The 16,471-nt window shown below is 44.8% G+C and overlaps 1 protein-coding gene across 2 annotated transcripts in view; it reads right to left on the bottom strand.

Annotated features, from left to right (window-relative positions):
- Positions 1-1,207: 1,207 nt before the first annotated feature.
- The window catches only part of LOC110525648 (bone morphogenetic protein 1), a 53,612-nt gene continuing 38,348 nt past the window's right edge, over positions 1,208-16,471 (bottom strand). For both annotated transcript variants that reach the window (XM_021605968.3, XM_090237447.1), the window contains 13 exons: positions 15,335-15,450; positions 10,906-11,008; positions 10,630-10,746; positions 9,620-9,765; positions 9,266-9,461; positions 8,807-8,932; positions 7,858-8,018; positions 7,453-7,633; positions 7,161-7,286; positions 6,606-6,733; positions 5,947-6,160; positions 4,347-4,597; positions 1,208-3,460 (listed from right to left, as the gene is read on the bottom strand). In XM_021605968.3, coding sequence (XP_021461643.1) covers positions 3,326-3,460; positions 4,347-4,597; positions 5,947-6,160; positions 6,606-6,733; positions 7,161-7,286; positions 7,453-7,633; positions 7,858-8,018; positions 8,807-8,932; positions 9,266-9,461; positions 9,620-9,765; positions 10,630-10,746; positions 10,906-11,008; positions 15,335-15,450 — 2,000 coding nt within the window. In that variant the 3' untranslated portion in view covers positions 1,208-3,325. The remainder of the gene's footprint in view (positions 3,461-4,346; positions 4,598-5,946; positions 6,161-6,605; positions 6,734-7,160; positions 7,287-7,452; positions 7,634-7,857; positions 8,019-8,806; positions 8,933-9,265; positions 9,462-9,619; positions 9,766-10,629; positions 10,747-10,905; positions 11,009-15,334; positions 15,451-16,471) is intronic.

A 16,471-nucleotide genomic window follows, 5' to 3' on the forward strand; every position in this document is an offset into this window, starting at 1 on the left:
GAATCTGTAATACTTCAGTACATTATGTGTGTAGACCTGTTGCTGTAATCGTTAAATAAAAAAGGTATGAGAGATGGAGGAAGAAAAAAAGTGGTTAATTTAATTCCCTTAATTTCAAACTGATTTAAGAGTGATACTTGAAATGATATAGGTTTATGTGGCATATAACCATCTAAGGTTCTAAGGCACATTTCAACTGCACTTCTAATGCACTACCCACTTACTCTATCTGAGGAAATTATAGACGTTCTTGAAGGGCAAACATCCAAAAGAGATGTTATTTCACTGTTATTTTGATTGTTTTTGATTGCAAGTGTACTGCTCTTAACTACGGCTCAAGTTTTTACAATCACACTTGTGTGTGTCCTTGGTTTGCTGCCCTTGCCTCCGATTTTGCTTGGTAACACCATATCTCAGGGGAGCAGAGATACTAAGAGAGATGTCACAATCAGTTTAGTGTGACGCTCAGTGAATTCGAGTGTCACACTAAGCCGATTGTGACAGCTGGGACATGTCTTCTCTGGTGACAGTTAATAATTAATGACAAATAGCTCGAGCGCAAATCATTTTTCATGTAAATCATTAGGCAAACAAAGAACTGTTATTGACATAGATATCCACAAGCCACCTACTGTCTGATGACGAGTGTCTCTATTCAATCCAGACCGCGGAAGTTCAGCTTTACAGCGCGATTAAAATTTAATAACAATGTTCCCGCTTTAGCGGAGGCTGCATTCATCGTAAACGCTGCATATGTTGGCTCAATCTGAAATTACCTTTACATTTCTATTGCATATCTGTAAAGCGATTCAATAGAGCCCTAAAGCACACAGCACCCTGACAGCTTATGTTCAACATTGTTTTGTACCTTTATTTAACTAGGCAAGTCAGTTAAGAACAAATTCTTATTTACAATGATGGCCTATCCCGGCCAACGCTGGGCCAATTGTGCGCCTCCCTATGGGACTCCCAATCACGGCCGGATGTGATACAGCCTGGATTCAAACCAGGGACTGTAGTGACACACTGAATTGCAGTGCCTTAGACCGCTGCACCACTTGCGAGCTCAATATGGAATATGATTAGATGTCTGTGCTTATATATCCTACTAGAGCTGTATGAGACAAGCTGATGTGATCATTTCAGAATTTGTAATTACTGTCCATCAACCATGGCAGAGAATATAATATTTAGTTAATTAAATGGATTCCAAGAATAATTGCTTTTTAATTTTACTGAACAGAACCATGTATTTCCTGCTGAACAAGAAAAAAAAAAATACAGAAATACTTTTCATATTAGCAGATTTAAAATGCACAAAGACAGGCTACGCTATTTGTTACTGTTAAATGTACAGATTTGGTTTCCAGTGAGCACAGCTAGTGTGAGCTCACAGTCTATTTGGTGCCACCCTGAGGATTATTGCTTGATAACATTATCACTCATGCAACATGAATAATAAGGCAGTATTGTACAGAGCAAAACAGTGGCTGAACCATTATGTCAGAGGTCACTGGATATGTTCACAGGTCATCATTATTACAGATATGTTGAAACCAAATGTAGCCTGAAACTCAAACTAAACCCAGGAAATAATTTCAGAAGATGAAATGGTTAGCCTTTTTGCGGAGCTAAGAGTGTGTGATTGAATAACTGAAAATGCTTGGTCTTCATTGGTTTATGGAGCTTGGCAGTCTCAGACCAATGTGCTTCAGGCTATTAGAAAACAATCAGTTCTGACTCCTGTGGAAGTTCTCTCTCTACAGTGCCCAGGACTCTCACCTAACCAGCACATGCTAAACACAGACAGCTGAAAAGAGACAGGAGCATATGGCAGCATACAAGCACACATAGCACTTACTTTGTTATCACAAGCACATCCATTGGTTTTTACAAATCCAACCATGCTAAACATCTGCATTGATTGGTTATAAAGGCAAAGACATTAAGTGACACAGCTGGAATTGTCAGTCAAATGAAAAATAACCTGAAAATATAGTGGGATAACAGTAATTGACATGTATTCAACATCAGTCTTGCTGCAAAATACCAACACTTTCATACCAGCATGGACTTCTGCAGTGCTCCACCATAAACAGATGATTATATTGTGCAATGGTTGCTATGACAATGACTACTCAGACTTGCCAGCACCCAGAGCCTTCTATTACAATAAAGGAGGCTCTGGCTTACACCTGGATATTGTACTATCTATGGAGAGTTTTAGTCTAGTAGGAGAAAATCCTGCACATTAAACCTGTAGATCAACACTGAAACAGAAACCATATCTTTATTCCCCAATGTTACAGGGTACAAACAGATCTCCAGCACGCCTGAGAAACTAAATGGAGCAATGAAAAAATAATCAGGGAATAGAAGTGATTTGCATAAAAATGCATAAAAAATAAGTGAACTTGCATTTGACAAAATATCATTAGTTCATGATTTGGAACAATTCACTGTAAAGTGCTTACTGATTTGAGTTGAGGAAAGCATGTCACTTCCCTTTGAATAATCATACTCATTACAATTACACAGAGAGGTACAGCAATAGCCGCTCAATGGGCAAGCAATTACCAACCAGAAGACATGGGTCACGTTTTATTTATTAGATAACTGCTTCCTTAATTTCCTTGTTAATGGTAATAATGAGAATCCTGTACTGGTTGCCAGGACAATTCCAATTACACTTGCAATTCTCTGACATACAGTATCAAAACCTCAAGTCAAAGGTATTCCTCTAATCCTCTTATGGATTGGAATCCTTGAACAATAGGGATGGGAATGTGAGGAGAGGAGCTCTAGTATTCCGGAGGAGTGCGGCCAGGAGGTTGGGGTTGGCTAATCCCTCTGGAACTCCCTCCGGTCTCCTCCTCTTCTCCTTCTTCCCCCCCTGGCATGGTGGGCTGGCCTGACAAAAGCAGGGATCTGTCCAGCTGATGCCTGCCTTCCTACAGGTCCTGAGAATCCACTGTTGTTCATTTAGCTCTCATTAGGAGGCATTTGTTTTTAAAATAAAATAAAAAACCTGGGGATAGATAAACTTTCCCCCTGAATCCGCCTAAACCGAATATCCACCCACCCACCCCAATCATAACCATAAAAAAGGTAAAAACAAGGTCTACTGCAGAATGGCTTTACTCCTCACAGTCTGTCGGGAGCTTGAGCCCCTGGGAACTGAGGTGCGGTTGGTGGTCTTGCGGCTGTTCTGTCGTTTCTGAATGATCTTGGTGGCCGAAGGTTTCCGAGTGTCAGGCTGGCGCCTCCCCTGTGGGCCCCTCCGCTTGCCCCTCTTCCCCACCCGGCCCTTTCCGGCCCCCGCTGGTCACTTGCGCGAGTGCAGTGTGTCCTGGAACTTAGTGCTGGTGTAGCGGACATGGAAGCCTTTCTTGTTGATGGTGTCGTCAGAGCGGAACTTGATTACAATGGAGTCGCCGGCAGAGTAGATCTCCTCAGGAGGCTGGGGGAACAGAGGAAAAAAACACACAGATTGAGTTAACGGCTGTCGGTTTCTGGCACTCTGACTGCACTTCAATTAAAACCAAATTATATCTCACAGATATAGACTGAGGGAACTGTAGCGTAAGGGAGGGGGAGGGCTGTTGGCGTGAATAACTTATTCTCCAATAAAACCCATAATGAGCTTTCCACCTTACTTTACAATCTCAGTTTGCAGTTTAGTCCAACATGTCTAAAAAAGACTTGATGGAGGAAGGGGTAATTTTGGTACATTATGTGCTCTCCAGTTCCTGCTAGAACTGATTTACAGTACCAGGCATCAGTAAAGTAGCTAGAGAGAAAGGCTTATTATTAAGTATGTTAAATGAAAATCAAGGGTGTTCCATGGCCTATGAAGCTAACGTTTCAACTCCCCAGTGGCCTCATTGTTCCAGTTACCCCCCACCCGCTGTAGCCTCAGCACTGGCTGATTCATTCTCAGTTACAGCTCAGTGCTGGAGACCATGATAGCCTATCACAAGCCAGCCAGGGCCCGCTCTTATTGAGCTCAGCTGCTACTGAAGCAATATTGTCCAACCCAGAGGAACACATCAACTTTAACAAAGTGATTAAAGCTGGAGAGCGGAGTGGAAATCTTTACAACACTGGGGCCATTCTTTAGCGCTCAAACACAGACACACAGTATAAAAGGTTATTCGACTGCAGAGGTAATTTTACACTGCCTCTGAAAGTGTTGTTTTAACACAGCTGCAGTCGTTCAATAAAACTAGACCTGAACGAGAGAAAAATTATATTATGAAATTATATTATGACAGTATACTGTTGGTGCTAAAAAATACTTTGGCCAGAAAAAGTATTTCAATAAATGAGGTTATCGGTGAGTTTACCCCAGAGCCACAGTAGCGTCCTAGCCTTGGGGACTTGGTGTCGGCACCATCAAAGAGCTCCATGTAGTCGTAGCCACAGTCAGCCTCCTCCTCGATTTCAAAGGTCTGGAAGATGAGCTCCACCCCATAGCCTTTCTCAGCAGCGATCACCCACTGGCAGTCAGATGCACCGGGGTAGTTATTGTCACCAAATTGAGCATGGGAGTACAGGTCTTTGGTCTTGACCTCAGCCTTGAAACGACCTCCACACTCTGGAGATAAAATAAATAGACATCATTTAGAAGGAACTAACCAATGACAATTTAAGAGAAACCACTGCAGTATTTCTATTCACAAAGCGGGCTAGAGTCTAAGTTGTGATGGCAGTAATATACAGTGGGGCAAAAAAAGTATTTAGTCAGCCACCAATTGTGCAAGTTCTCATCATTTTAAGTAGGAGAGGCCTGTAATTTTCATCATAGGTACACTTCAACTATGACAGACAAAATGAGAAAAAAAATCCAGAAAATCACATTGTAGGATTTTTAATGCAATAATTAGGAAATGGAAGACATACAAGACCACTGATAATCTCCCTCGATCTGGGGCTCCTCGCAAGATCTCACCCCGTGGGGTCAAAATGATCACAAGAACGGTGAGCAAAAATCCCAGAACCACACGGGTGGTTCAGTAACACACTACGCCGCCAGGGACTCAAATCCTGCAGTGCCAGACGTGTCCCCCTGCTTAAGCCAGTACATGTCCAGGCCCGTCTGAAGTTTGCTAGAGAGCATTTGGATGATCCACAAGAAGATTGGGAGAATGTCAAATGGTCAGATGAAACCAAAATATAACTTTTTGGTAAAAACTCAACTCGTCGTGTTTGGAGGACAAAGAATGCTGAGTTGCATCCAAAGAACACCATACCTCCTGTGAAGCATGGGGGTGGAAACATCATGCTTTAGGGCTGTTTTTCTGCAAAGGGAAGAGGACGACCTGATCCGTGTAAAGGAAAGAATGAATGGGGCCATGTATCGTGAGATTTTGAGTGAAAACCTCCTTCCATCAGCAAGGGCATTGAAGATGAAACATGGCTGGGTCTTTCAGCATGACAATGATCCCAAACACACCGCCCAGGCAACGAAGGAGTGGCTTCGTAAGAAGCATTTCAAGGTCCTGGAGTGGCCTAGCCAGTCTCCAGATCTCAACCCCATAGAAAATCTTAGGAGGGAGTTGAAAGTCCGTGTTGCCCAGCAACAGCCCCAAAACATCACTGTTCTAGAGGAGATCTGCATGGAGGAATGGGCCAAAATACCAGCAACAGTGTGTGAAAACCTTGTGAAGACTTACAGAAAACTTTTGACCTCTTGTCATTGCCAACAAAGGGTATATAACAAAGTATTGAGATAAACTTTTGTTATTGACCAAATACTTATTTTCCACCATAATTTGCAAATAAATTCATAAAAAATCCTACAATGTGATTTTCTGGATTTTTTTTCTAATTTTGTCTGTCATAGTTGAAGTGTACCTACGATGAAAATTACAGGCCTCTCATCTTTTTAAGAGGGAGAACTTGCACAATTGGTGGCTGACTAAATACTTTTTTGCCCCACTGTACCTGCTGTGTGGGAGGCCTCGAAGCCCTTCTTCTGAACAGAGTTATCAGAGAAGAAGCGGATGAACATCTTGTTGGCGCTGGACATGATGGGAGGAGGCTCCTTAGTGCCACAGAAGCGACCCAGACTGGGGGCTTTGCTGTCGCGCCCGTCGTAGATCTCAATGTGGTCGTAGGCACACTCTAGATGGGCCTCCATGTCAATTGCATTGAAGGCCTGAGACAAAGCATGAGGGGAGAGAAATAAGGAAAGAAGGTGGCAGGTATACAGCCTGTTTTACAAAAGCTAGAAGAGCTGAGTATGAAATAGAATGGTTCCCTATCAGGGTAATAACCTTAAGAAACCAATTGGAATAAAGAGCATAGACACATGCAATCACTTTTCATTGGCCAAGTTAACCATATTCAAAAAGCTGAGATATGTACAGTCTGCCATGGATTAAGACAAAACGGTATGATTGTGACAGAAGGGGGAGACATTTGTGGTTAGGGGATTGTTTCAATCAAGCAGAGGCTGTGGTGCTCAGTACGGTACAGTGCAAAGTCCTCAATGGTTTCCACAGTTCACCCAAACTCCCCTTCCCACAAACACATACCCATACCTACACACACATGCAATCTGTATGTTAAGACTGTAGAGAGAGTTGGAGGGGGACACATACGATTTTGATGCGATGGCCTGCGGTGGTGGAGAGTGCCCAGGTGCATGCCTTCTTGCTGGGGTATTTATCTGGCCAATTGGGGCTTGTGATAGTGCCAGTCACACTGTTCACAACGTGATCACAGCCGGCTGCAAAAATACATCCACAAGATCAACATCGCTCCCTTGTATCATTACTGCTCCACACAGGCCAATGTTCAAACTCCACTCAGGAGCTGCACTGTGGTATTTGGCACAAGGGAGTGTGTACTTGCTCTCCAATCATTGCAATAGAAAGGCATCCACTGGAGGCTGTTGAGGGGAGGACAGCTAATAATGTCTGGAATGGAGCCAATGGAATGGCATCAAACACATGAAAACCATGTGACTGATGCATTTGATACCATTCCACTTATTCCACTCCAACCATTATCTCCCCAATTAAGGTGCCACCAACCTCCTGTTAAGTCATCCCCCTAAAAATAACCTCCAGAGCTCCAACCCGCATAAAATACATAAACCCAGAATCAATGTGCCAGTGGGTCTCAGTTTCAGTGTGCAGGTGGCCGATCGGTACCTTCTTTGCAGTCGTGTTTGTTCTCGTGCAGCACAAAGCCACTGCGGCACTGACAGCTGTAGCTCCCGAAGGTGTTGACACACTCGTGTTGGCAGCCTCCATTCTCCTTCGAGCACTCGTCTTTGTCTGGGGACATAAAGGGACACTACCTTCATGAACGTTCCTCCCACACTACCACACTGGCATTAGCACTCAAACACACTTGTGGGGTCGAATTGATTAACCTTCACTCATACACACAGAAACAGACTCTTGGAGGGAAAGACACACACACACAGTGCCAAAGGCTCACCTGAGAAGAACTGAGCTTTGAATCCTTTCTTGGAGACGGTGTTGTCTGACTTAAACTCAATGCGCATGTTGTTGTACTGAGAGGTGATGGCCTCAGGTTTCTCTGCTCCACAGAATTTCCCATGTAGCCTTGAGTCTGCTGAGAGCCCACTGCGCACCTCCACATAGTCATATTTACACACCTGGACAGAGAAGCATCAGGTCATTACAACATGAAACATTTGGGAATGCAATTACAATTTGTACACAAATACGATGCACAGGAATATATACTATTACAAAGTACAATATAAGGACAACATTCTGTACTCTATGACAGACAGGAGGACAGATCCATGATGACACCATTAAGGCCCATGGAGAACAAACCCAACCCGTGCCCAGTCATAATAACCCCGGTGCTCACGTCATTGCCCTCCGTCTCAAAGACGTCAAAGAGCAGGGTGATGCGGTACTGTGTGGGCGCCACCAGCTGCCAGATACAGTTCTTGTTGGGGGGGTACTCTCTAGGCCAGCCTGGACTGGTGATGGAGCCGTTCAGTTTGGTGATGAAACCTCCACATGCAGCTACACACACAGACAGACAGATGTCCATATGAGAGAAGACCAGGACAATAGTTAAGATGTGCCTAAACTTCATATGGTTATAAGGATAAAATGGTGTATATAAAACTGTGTATCAATGACAATTTGTGCAAAACATCTATCTATATTGGTGGGATTTTATCCCCCCAAAAGCTTAAAAGCACAATGTATGTCATCCAAAAAGGTTAAGCTGGGTATTATTTAACAATTGAGGATCGTTTTCTAACAGACAACCTGCTATATTTTTACCAAAAGCTTAGGGTTAGGGTTAGGGTTAGCCCTAACCCTACATGCAGAAATGTATGTCACCCAAAAGGGTTAAGTTGGATAATTTTTCAACGTTTGAAGAACATGTCATAGCAGAACTCCTCCTCTAGAGGCAGACAGTGGTCAGGTTTGGAAAACGAAAAGGTAAAACAATAAACCGCTGCATCAGCAGCACTTCTGTCTGTTTCTAATTTACAGATGATGGTCGTAAATGTCAGGATGTTTTCAACACTTGCTTTGTGCTCTGATTACCTGTGAAGTTGTGGTTGAATTTTGGTAGGGTGAGGGCAACAAATACAACCCCATTGGGTGGCAATAAACCCAAATGACGAACTGTTGAGTACAGACATCTCTGGAGGTATTTTTTCTAGCTACTGTATGTGGGGAAACTGGTGTATTTGGGGGGCAGTGACTAAAGAACAGCACTGAACTGCATTACTGTGTGACCTGCAGTAGAGGAGGCATTATTGAGCAGGCTCAGGTCAGTATTCTACTGTACTCACCCTCACAGCTGCGCTTGTCGGCAGCCAGCTCATAGCCCGGGTCACAGGCACACTTGTAGCTGCCCAGTGTGTTGACACAGCGTTGCTCACAGCGACCATTGTCTGGCTTGGAGCACTCGTCCATCTCTACAACCAGCACAACAACAACAACAGGTTAGCGCCCTTTACATAGCCTCACAACTCATACAGCCTACAAGTGCACCCCTCCAAAACTAAACCAAAGATAAACATTAAAAGGTCACAAATGATGAAATTGTCTCTCCTGAATTATATATAATTTAACACAACCAATCATGACAGAATTATCAAATTACTCAAAATGTCACCTTGTAATGACATGATGCTGAGAGATTCATTACTATGAAACTTAGGCTGGTAATTTCTACAACAAGGGCATATGCAATCAGCAATGACTCTCTGGGTGTTTATTTATACAGTACAAAACCCTTGAGATCTGACCTTTGAAAAAGTTGGCAGCGAAGCCAGCCTTATTGACAGAGCCATCAGACACAAACTTCATCCAGAGCTGGTTGGAACTGGTCTTAATGTCATCTGGCTTGTCGTAACCACAGAAGCGTCCCACCAGTGGGCTGTTCTCAGAGTTCCCATCCCTCACCTCCAGGTAGTCATAGGCACAGCTGTCATGCCTCTCAATCTAAGGAAGGGATGGGTAAAAGGGACAAGGTTAGAACTTCCAAGTCATTTTCATTCCTCATACACAAAGGTTGCAGAGGATAATGATGTAGTGGTATGGAAAAATGTGATAATTGATAAAGGGGGTGAAAGGAACAAGTAGAGGCCCGTATCTCTTACCTCAAAGGACTGGAAGGTCAGGCCGACGTGGTAGCCCTGAGACACACTGATCTTCCATATGCACACCTTGTTGGGCCGATAGTCGTCTGGGTAGTTAGGAGACTGGATCTGTCCGTTATCCTTCTTCACCTCCCCTCCACAGATGGCTGAATGGCAGAGAACATGCAGTGACGTCATAGCTATCTATCATCCTCACCACATTTCTTTCAATGTGTTGATGGATTTCATAATGTGGATTAAATTAAATGGTTCCTATATTCAATACACCATGCTCTACAGCAAAGGGGGGTGTTAGTTACAATCTTGTCGCATCGCTGCAACTTCTGTACGGACTTGGGAGAGGAGAAGGTTGAGAGCCATGCATCCTCCAAAACACGACCCAGCCAAGTCGCACTGCTTCTTGACACAATGCCCGCTTAACTTGGAAGCCAGCCGCACCAATGTTACGGAGGAAACACTGTACACCTGGCGTCCTTGTCAGTGTGCATGCGCCCAGCCCGCCACAGGAGTCACTAGAGTGCGATGGGACAAGGAAACCTGCCAAACCCTCTCCTAACCCGGGCGACGCTGGGCCAATTGTGCGCCGCCTCATGGGTCTTCCAGTCACGGCCAGCTGTTACACAGCCTGGGATCGAACCCGGGTCTGTAGTGAGACCTCAAGCATTGTGATGCAGTACCTTAAACCCCTGCACCACTCAGGAGGCCCCCACAAATTGATTTGAATGAACAATTGGTCCCCCAAAAAATGCGTCCCTCCGTTGAATTTCAAAATCCCGATGTGGCCCTCGAGCCATAAAGTTTGCCCAACCCTGCTTTACAGTCTGGATACAATGTTACAATGAGCCATGCTGATGTGCTGGATACATCAGCATGGAGGCAGTCATACTTGGGTATTTGACAGAATCACTGAGCTGCTTTCAGCCATGTTGTTCAATCTGTGACCGATGTGGCCAGTCAGTCAGCTGAGTTGTGTTGTTATGGGGCTGCTGGGGATTGGGCTCTGGACTTACCTTCATACACAGCGGAGAAGCCCTTCCCCACCCAGTTACTGCTGCTGCGGAACTCGATCCACAGGCGGCTGTCGGTGGAGATGATTGGTTCAGGCAGCTTATCCCCACAGAAACGACCTGGAACACACACACACACACACACACCAGACCACCTTATTACACTCAGAACTACCTTTTTGTCCAGACACCCTTGTGTTACATTTAAGTTTATTTTCAGCATCACTTTACCATAGTGTATAGTGCATGTATGGGACTAAGACATTCTTAAATCCTAACCTTTCAGAGGGGCTTTCCTGGAGTATCCATCTCTGATCTCAACATGGTCATACCAACACAGGTGACTCCTGTACAGATCCATGGAGGTGAAGTTCAGAATGATCTTAATAACCAAGAGAGCATGATGATTAATGAACAAAATACAGTCCAAACAGTTTCAACATGAGAAGAAAACAAAAATCCAGTGCTGACTTTAAAATCGAGATTTTATCATCCTTAGGAAAACTTAGTTATGAATATAACTACTGTTCCCTGAAGGAGGGAATGAGGTATAACATACTGTGGGGAGTCAACAACCAATCATATTCACCTGAAGAAAATTGAAATCACACCCAACGGGCCAATAAATGCCGAGCCCGCCCTCGGAAGCCCTACCTTCCTGGTAATAATACTCGCATTAATTTCTCAATTCAGTACTGCTCTTCAGTGATCCCAAACCCCCTGACGGCATGTGGCCAAAATATGTTATACCTCGTTCCCGCCTTCAGGGAACTGTAGTTATATTCATAACTGTAGCTTCCCGTTCAGTCGGTCACTCCGTATAACATTCTATGGGGACATTCAATCACACCCCAAGCCAGCTCAGCTGGTACCAAACTAGCAGGCCCACATCTCCAAAAAAGGGGTTACAGAAGCCACTTTTTTCCCTAATACTGAACTGGGCGCTGAACTGTCAGCCCAATATAGGGAACCAGAACCTACTACAAATTGGCCATGCGCACTGACACGCTGCCACTGCAGCCCAAGTTCATAGACCCCATGGTTCCAATAATAATACTTACCTTGCCATCCTGAAATATCAGTACTCGTGCAAGAAACCGCAAGTCCAAAACAGAACACCTGTCGTGACTTGGTAAAACGCACATTCATGCTGCATAGCATCAACCAGTTGAACCATGGCAGCCTGAGGCTCAAACCCACAGCAAACCAGCAGTAACCTGGAAACTGTGTACTCGCCGCTGCCATGGCAGACCAAGGCTCAAATCCACAGAAAACTGTGGTAAACATGATAATGCCCTCTTTACGCACTGCCGCACCCTAAGGCTGAAACCCATAGGGAACTGTAGAAACCTGGATAAATGTGCACTGCATTGCACCCACTCCCGGACCCAGCCATAAGAACACTATGAGCCACACTGGGACAGTTACATCCATATGATAAAACCCAGTAACTGAATGCGCTGAGCCAGAGTCAAACAACTTTTTTTGTGATTGCCTATGAACCCCAGAGAGAAATATGGGAAACCAGCGTGGCAGTGTGGAGCTCCACCTGTTTACTCGAGTCCGCTACGACCAGCCAATACTCTGATCCCTCAGGACAAGTCTCTGAATGTCCTTGAGTGGCCCTGCAAGAGCCCGGACTTGAACCTGATCAAACATTTCTGGAGAGACTTGCAAATAGCTGTGCAGCGACGCTCCCCATCCAACCTGACAGAGCTTGAGTGGATCTGCAGAAATGAATGGGAGAAATTCCCCAAATACAGGTGTGCCAAGCTTGTAGCCTCATACGCAAAAAGACTCAAGGCTCTAATCGCTGCCAAAGGTGCTTCAACAAAGTACTGAGTAAAGGGTCTGGATACTTATTTAAATGTGATATTTCAGTTATTTATTTGTAATACATTTGCAAAAATGTAATTATGGGGTATTGTGTGTAGATTGATGAGGGAAAAACGATTTAATACATTTTAGAAAAAGGCCGTAACGTAACCAAATGGAAAAAGGCAAGTGGTCTGAATACTTCCCGAATGCACTGTAAATCTGCAGCATTGTGACCATATTCAATGACTAGGCCGCCGCACCCTTAGCCTGGTACACTTTGTCCAGCTAATCCGCTGAGAACTGGCTCTGTTTATTTGGAAGCACCGTTCTAGGATAAGCCCCATTGTTAACCCCAGAGGCTAAGAACACTACATGACCAAAAGTATGTGGACACGTGCTCGTCGAACATCTCATTCCAAAATGATGGGCATTAATATAGAGTTGGTCCCCCCTTTGCTGCTATAACAGCCTCCACTCTTCTGGGAAAGCTTTCCACTAGATGTGGGGACTTGCTTCCATTCAGCCACAAGAGCATTAGTGAGGTCAGGCACTGATGTTGGGCGATTAGACCTGGCTTGCAGTCGGCGTTCAGATTCATCCCAAAGGTGTACGATGGGGTTCAGGTCAGGGCTCTGTGCAGGCCAGTCAAGTTCTTCCACACCGATCTCAACAAACCATTTCTGTATGAACTTCACTTTGTGCAACGGGGCATTGTCATGCTAAAAAAGGGAAAGGGCCTTCCCCAAACTGTTGCCACAAAGTTGGAAGCACAGAATAGTCTAGAATGTCATTGTATGCTGTAGCGTTAAGATTTCCCTTCACTGGAACTAAGGGGTCTAGCCCAAACAATGAAAAACAGCATCAGACCATTATTCCTCATCCACCAAACTGTACAGTTGGCACTATGCATTGGGATAGGTAGCGTTCTCCTGGCATCCACCAAACCCAGATTTGTCCATCGGACTGCCAGATGGTGAAGTGTGATTCATCAATCCAGTGAATAGATTTCTACTGCTCCAGAGAACAACGGTGGCGAACTTTACACCACTCCAGCTGACACTTGGCATTGCGCATGGTAATCTTAGGCTTCTGTGCAGCTGTAACGGATGTGAAACGGCTAGCTTAGTTAGCGTGGGCGCTAAATAGCGTTTCAATCAGTGACGTCACTTGCTCTGAGACCTTGAAGTAGTAGTTCCCCTTGCTCTGCAAGGGCCGCGGCTTTTGTGGAGCGATGGGTAACGATGCTTCGAGGGTGACTGTTGATGTGTGCAGAAGGTCCCTAGTTCGCGCCCGGGTATGGGCGAGGGGACGGTCTAAATTTGTACTGTTACATTGATGCTGTTGACCCGGATTACTGGTTGCTGCGGAAAAAGGAGGAAGGTCAAAAGGGGGGTGAGTGTAACGGATGTGAAACGGCTAGCTTAGTTAGCGTGGGCGCTAAATAGCGTTTCAATCAGTGACGTCACTTGCTCTGAGACCTTGAAGTAGTAGTTCCCCTTGCTCTGCAAGGGCCGCGGCTTTTGTGGAGCGATGGGTAACGATGCTTCGAGGGTGACTGTTGATGTGTGCAGAAGGTCCCTGGTTCGCGCCCGGGTATGGGCTAGGGGACGGTTTAAAAATATACTGTTACACAGCTGCTCGGCCATGGAAACCCATTTCATTAACCTCCCGACGAACAGTTCTTGTGCTGACCATGCTTCCAGAGGCCGTTTGGAACTTGGTAGTGAGTGTTGCAACCGAGGACAGACACTTTTTACGCACTACCACTTTACGACTGAGCCGTTCTTGCTCCTAGACATTTCCACTTCACAGTAACAGAACTTACAGTTGACTGGGGCAGCTCTAGCAGGGCAGAAATTTGACAAACTGACTTGTTGGAACAGTGGCATCCTATGACGGTGCCCACGTTGAAAGTCACTGAGCTCTTCAGTAAGGCCATTCTACTGCCAATGCTTGTCTATGGAGATTGCATGAATATGTGCTTGATTGTATATACCTGTCAGCAACGGGTGTGGCTGAAATGGCTGAATCCACTCATTTGAAGGGTTTCCACATACACTATATATACAAAAGTAACTCGCCAGGTTTCCATCCATCAGCACTGTGCAAAAAAGCCCAGCTTTCTCCATATCCTCTACACTCATGATCCAGCCTGGCTGAATGAGGGGAATCCCAGGTCGCCTTTAGCTCATCTGCGAAATCTTTAAATAGGGGTAAGCAACGTGTCACTGCTGCAGGGACAGGAGGTAAATACGCCCAATGGAAGTTGAACCAAGCCGGATAAAATGTCACACAAACTGGTCTGAGCCAAAGCGTGTTTCCACCCCAGGCAACAGGACAGCACTCATGAGTATCTTTAATTTTCATTGTGAAACCACATGCCCTAGGGCACGATCGGTGGTTCAAACTCAACTGATTAGACCTTTTGAACTTACTCTTACCACTGGCCATCTTATTCAAGCAAGGAAGCATTAGCTACACAAGCAGAGCAGAAAGTAGTGGGGTTTTAGCAAACGCAAAAACCAATGCCAAGACCCAAAACTCGCAACATCTACAGGGACGAGTACTGTCTCCCCACTAACAGACATGTAAGTCGGAGCCGAATCTCGTAGTCTTCGTTTGCTTGAAAAGTTTGTAAATTGCGTGACACGTTCCCCGGTATTCCACGAACCCCGGTATTATAGCCAGGAAGGCGGGGCTTCCAATGGCAGGCTTGGCATCTATCTATTGGCCCGTTGGGCATGATTTCAGTTTTCAGTGAATATGATTGGTCGTTGACTCCCCATGGTATGTTATACAGAGTGACTGACAAAGGGAACAGAGTTATCACTAAGTCACAATAAATAAAGCACTTCAAGTTTTTATCTCAGTCAGTTTTCCATGGCCCCACCTTTTCCCCAGGTGTGACCGATATTCTCCAGATGCAGTGCATGTAGGCTGAGTATCCATTGGGGAAGCCAGGAGAGGAGAAGTTCCCACTGCTTTCCTGCAGACTGTCTCCACATCCTATCAACAGAGAAAGAGAGAGACACATTAACATGAGGACCACGTCAACCAGTGGAGAATCTAGCAATTCGTTTCTTTCTGATAAGGGCTAAAATACTGATTAGAGAAACAGAAATGAAGTAGCCAAGTTCCACTAAAGGCAGAATGTAGAAGACAGCAGTTTGATGCTACAACAATAATCCTGAATCTTAAGAGGGCAACTCTTTCATTTTCAAAATATCATCTGCTGATGGTGATGATTATCAACCTCTTCCAGTTGATGAGAAGCAATAGAAGACCGTATGAGAGACATTCTATGTGCATCGTCTCAAAATAAATCTGTAAATAAATACTGTAAATAACCAAATCCTCTAGGAGACCTAATACATTATGAACATGCTGGTAGTTCAATCCTCCCTCTGGCCCACTGTGCTACAGGGGATAATTTCAACCAGCATGCATGCACAGTGCTCTAGGGGAACTTCTTACTGAGTTTTTCTTACTCAGCGGGAGTAAGAAAAACATCTCCCACAACTGGTTACGTTCATTGGCTCCCTCCCTCCAGGCCATAAAGCGTCAAATAACGCTTGGCAGAGGTCTACTGATGCTAAACCATTAACAATCACTCTGAGGGGATGACAAATGCTCCCAGGAATGCTGTGTGAATAAGGATCCACTGCGCTGCGCTCGTACAATCTGTTTTCCATGAAAACAGAGAGAGACTCCTTCCTAGCTGCATCCTCTGTGCGCCACATCATCCACTAGCCCCTGTTCCACTGAGAGAGAGTTTATCACTGTGAAGAACACATAACACACCCACTTAAACAGCCCCACCTCTCTAAACCATCTATGGTGAAGAAAGATGATTCCCCCCACTAAAACCACATTCAGTGGTCCAGTTCTGGCCAGCAGTATGCTGTTTATTCACTGAGCTTTAATGTGGTTCTGACAAACCCAGTTTTCCCTGTCTGACCCACAATTAACGCTCTGACATCACTTTTGTTTTATGAATTACTATTTTAAACTATTTTAAACGTTTTAT

The sequence above is a fragment of the Oncorhynchus mykiss genome, chromosome 6 (genome assembly GCF_057628025.1).
Source record: "Oncorhynchus mykiss isolate SJ-2025 chromosome 6, ASM5762802v1, whole genome shotgun sequence".
NCBI classification, from domain to species: domain Eukaryota; kingdom Metazoa; phylum Chordata; class Actinopteri; order Salmoniformes; family Salmonidae; genus Oncorhynchus; species Oncorhynchus mykiss.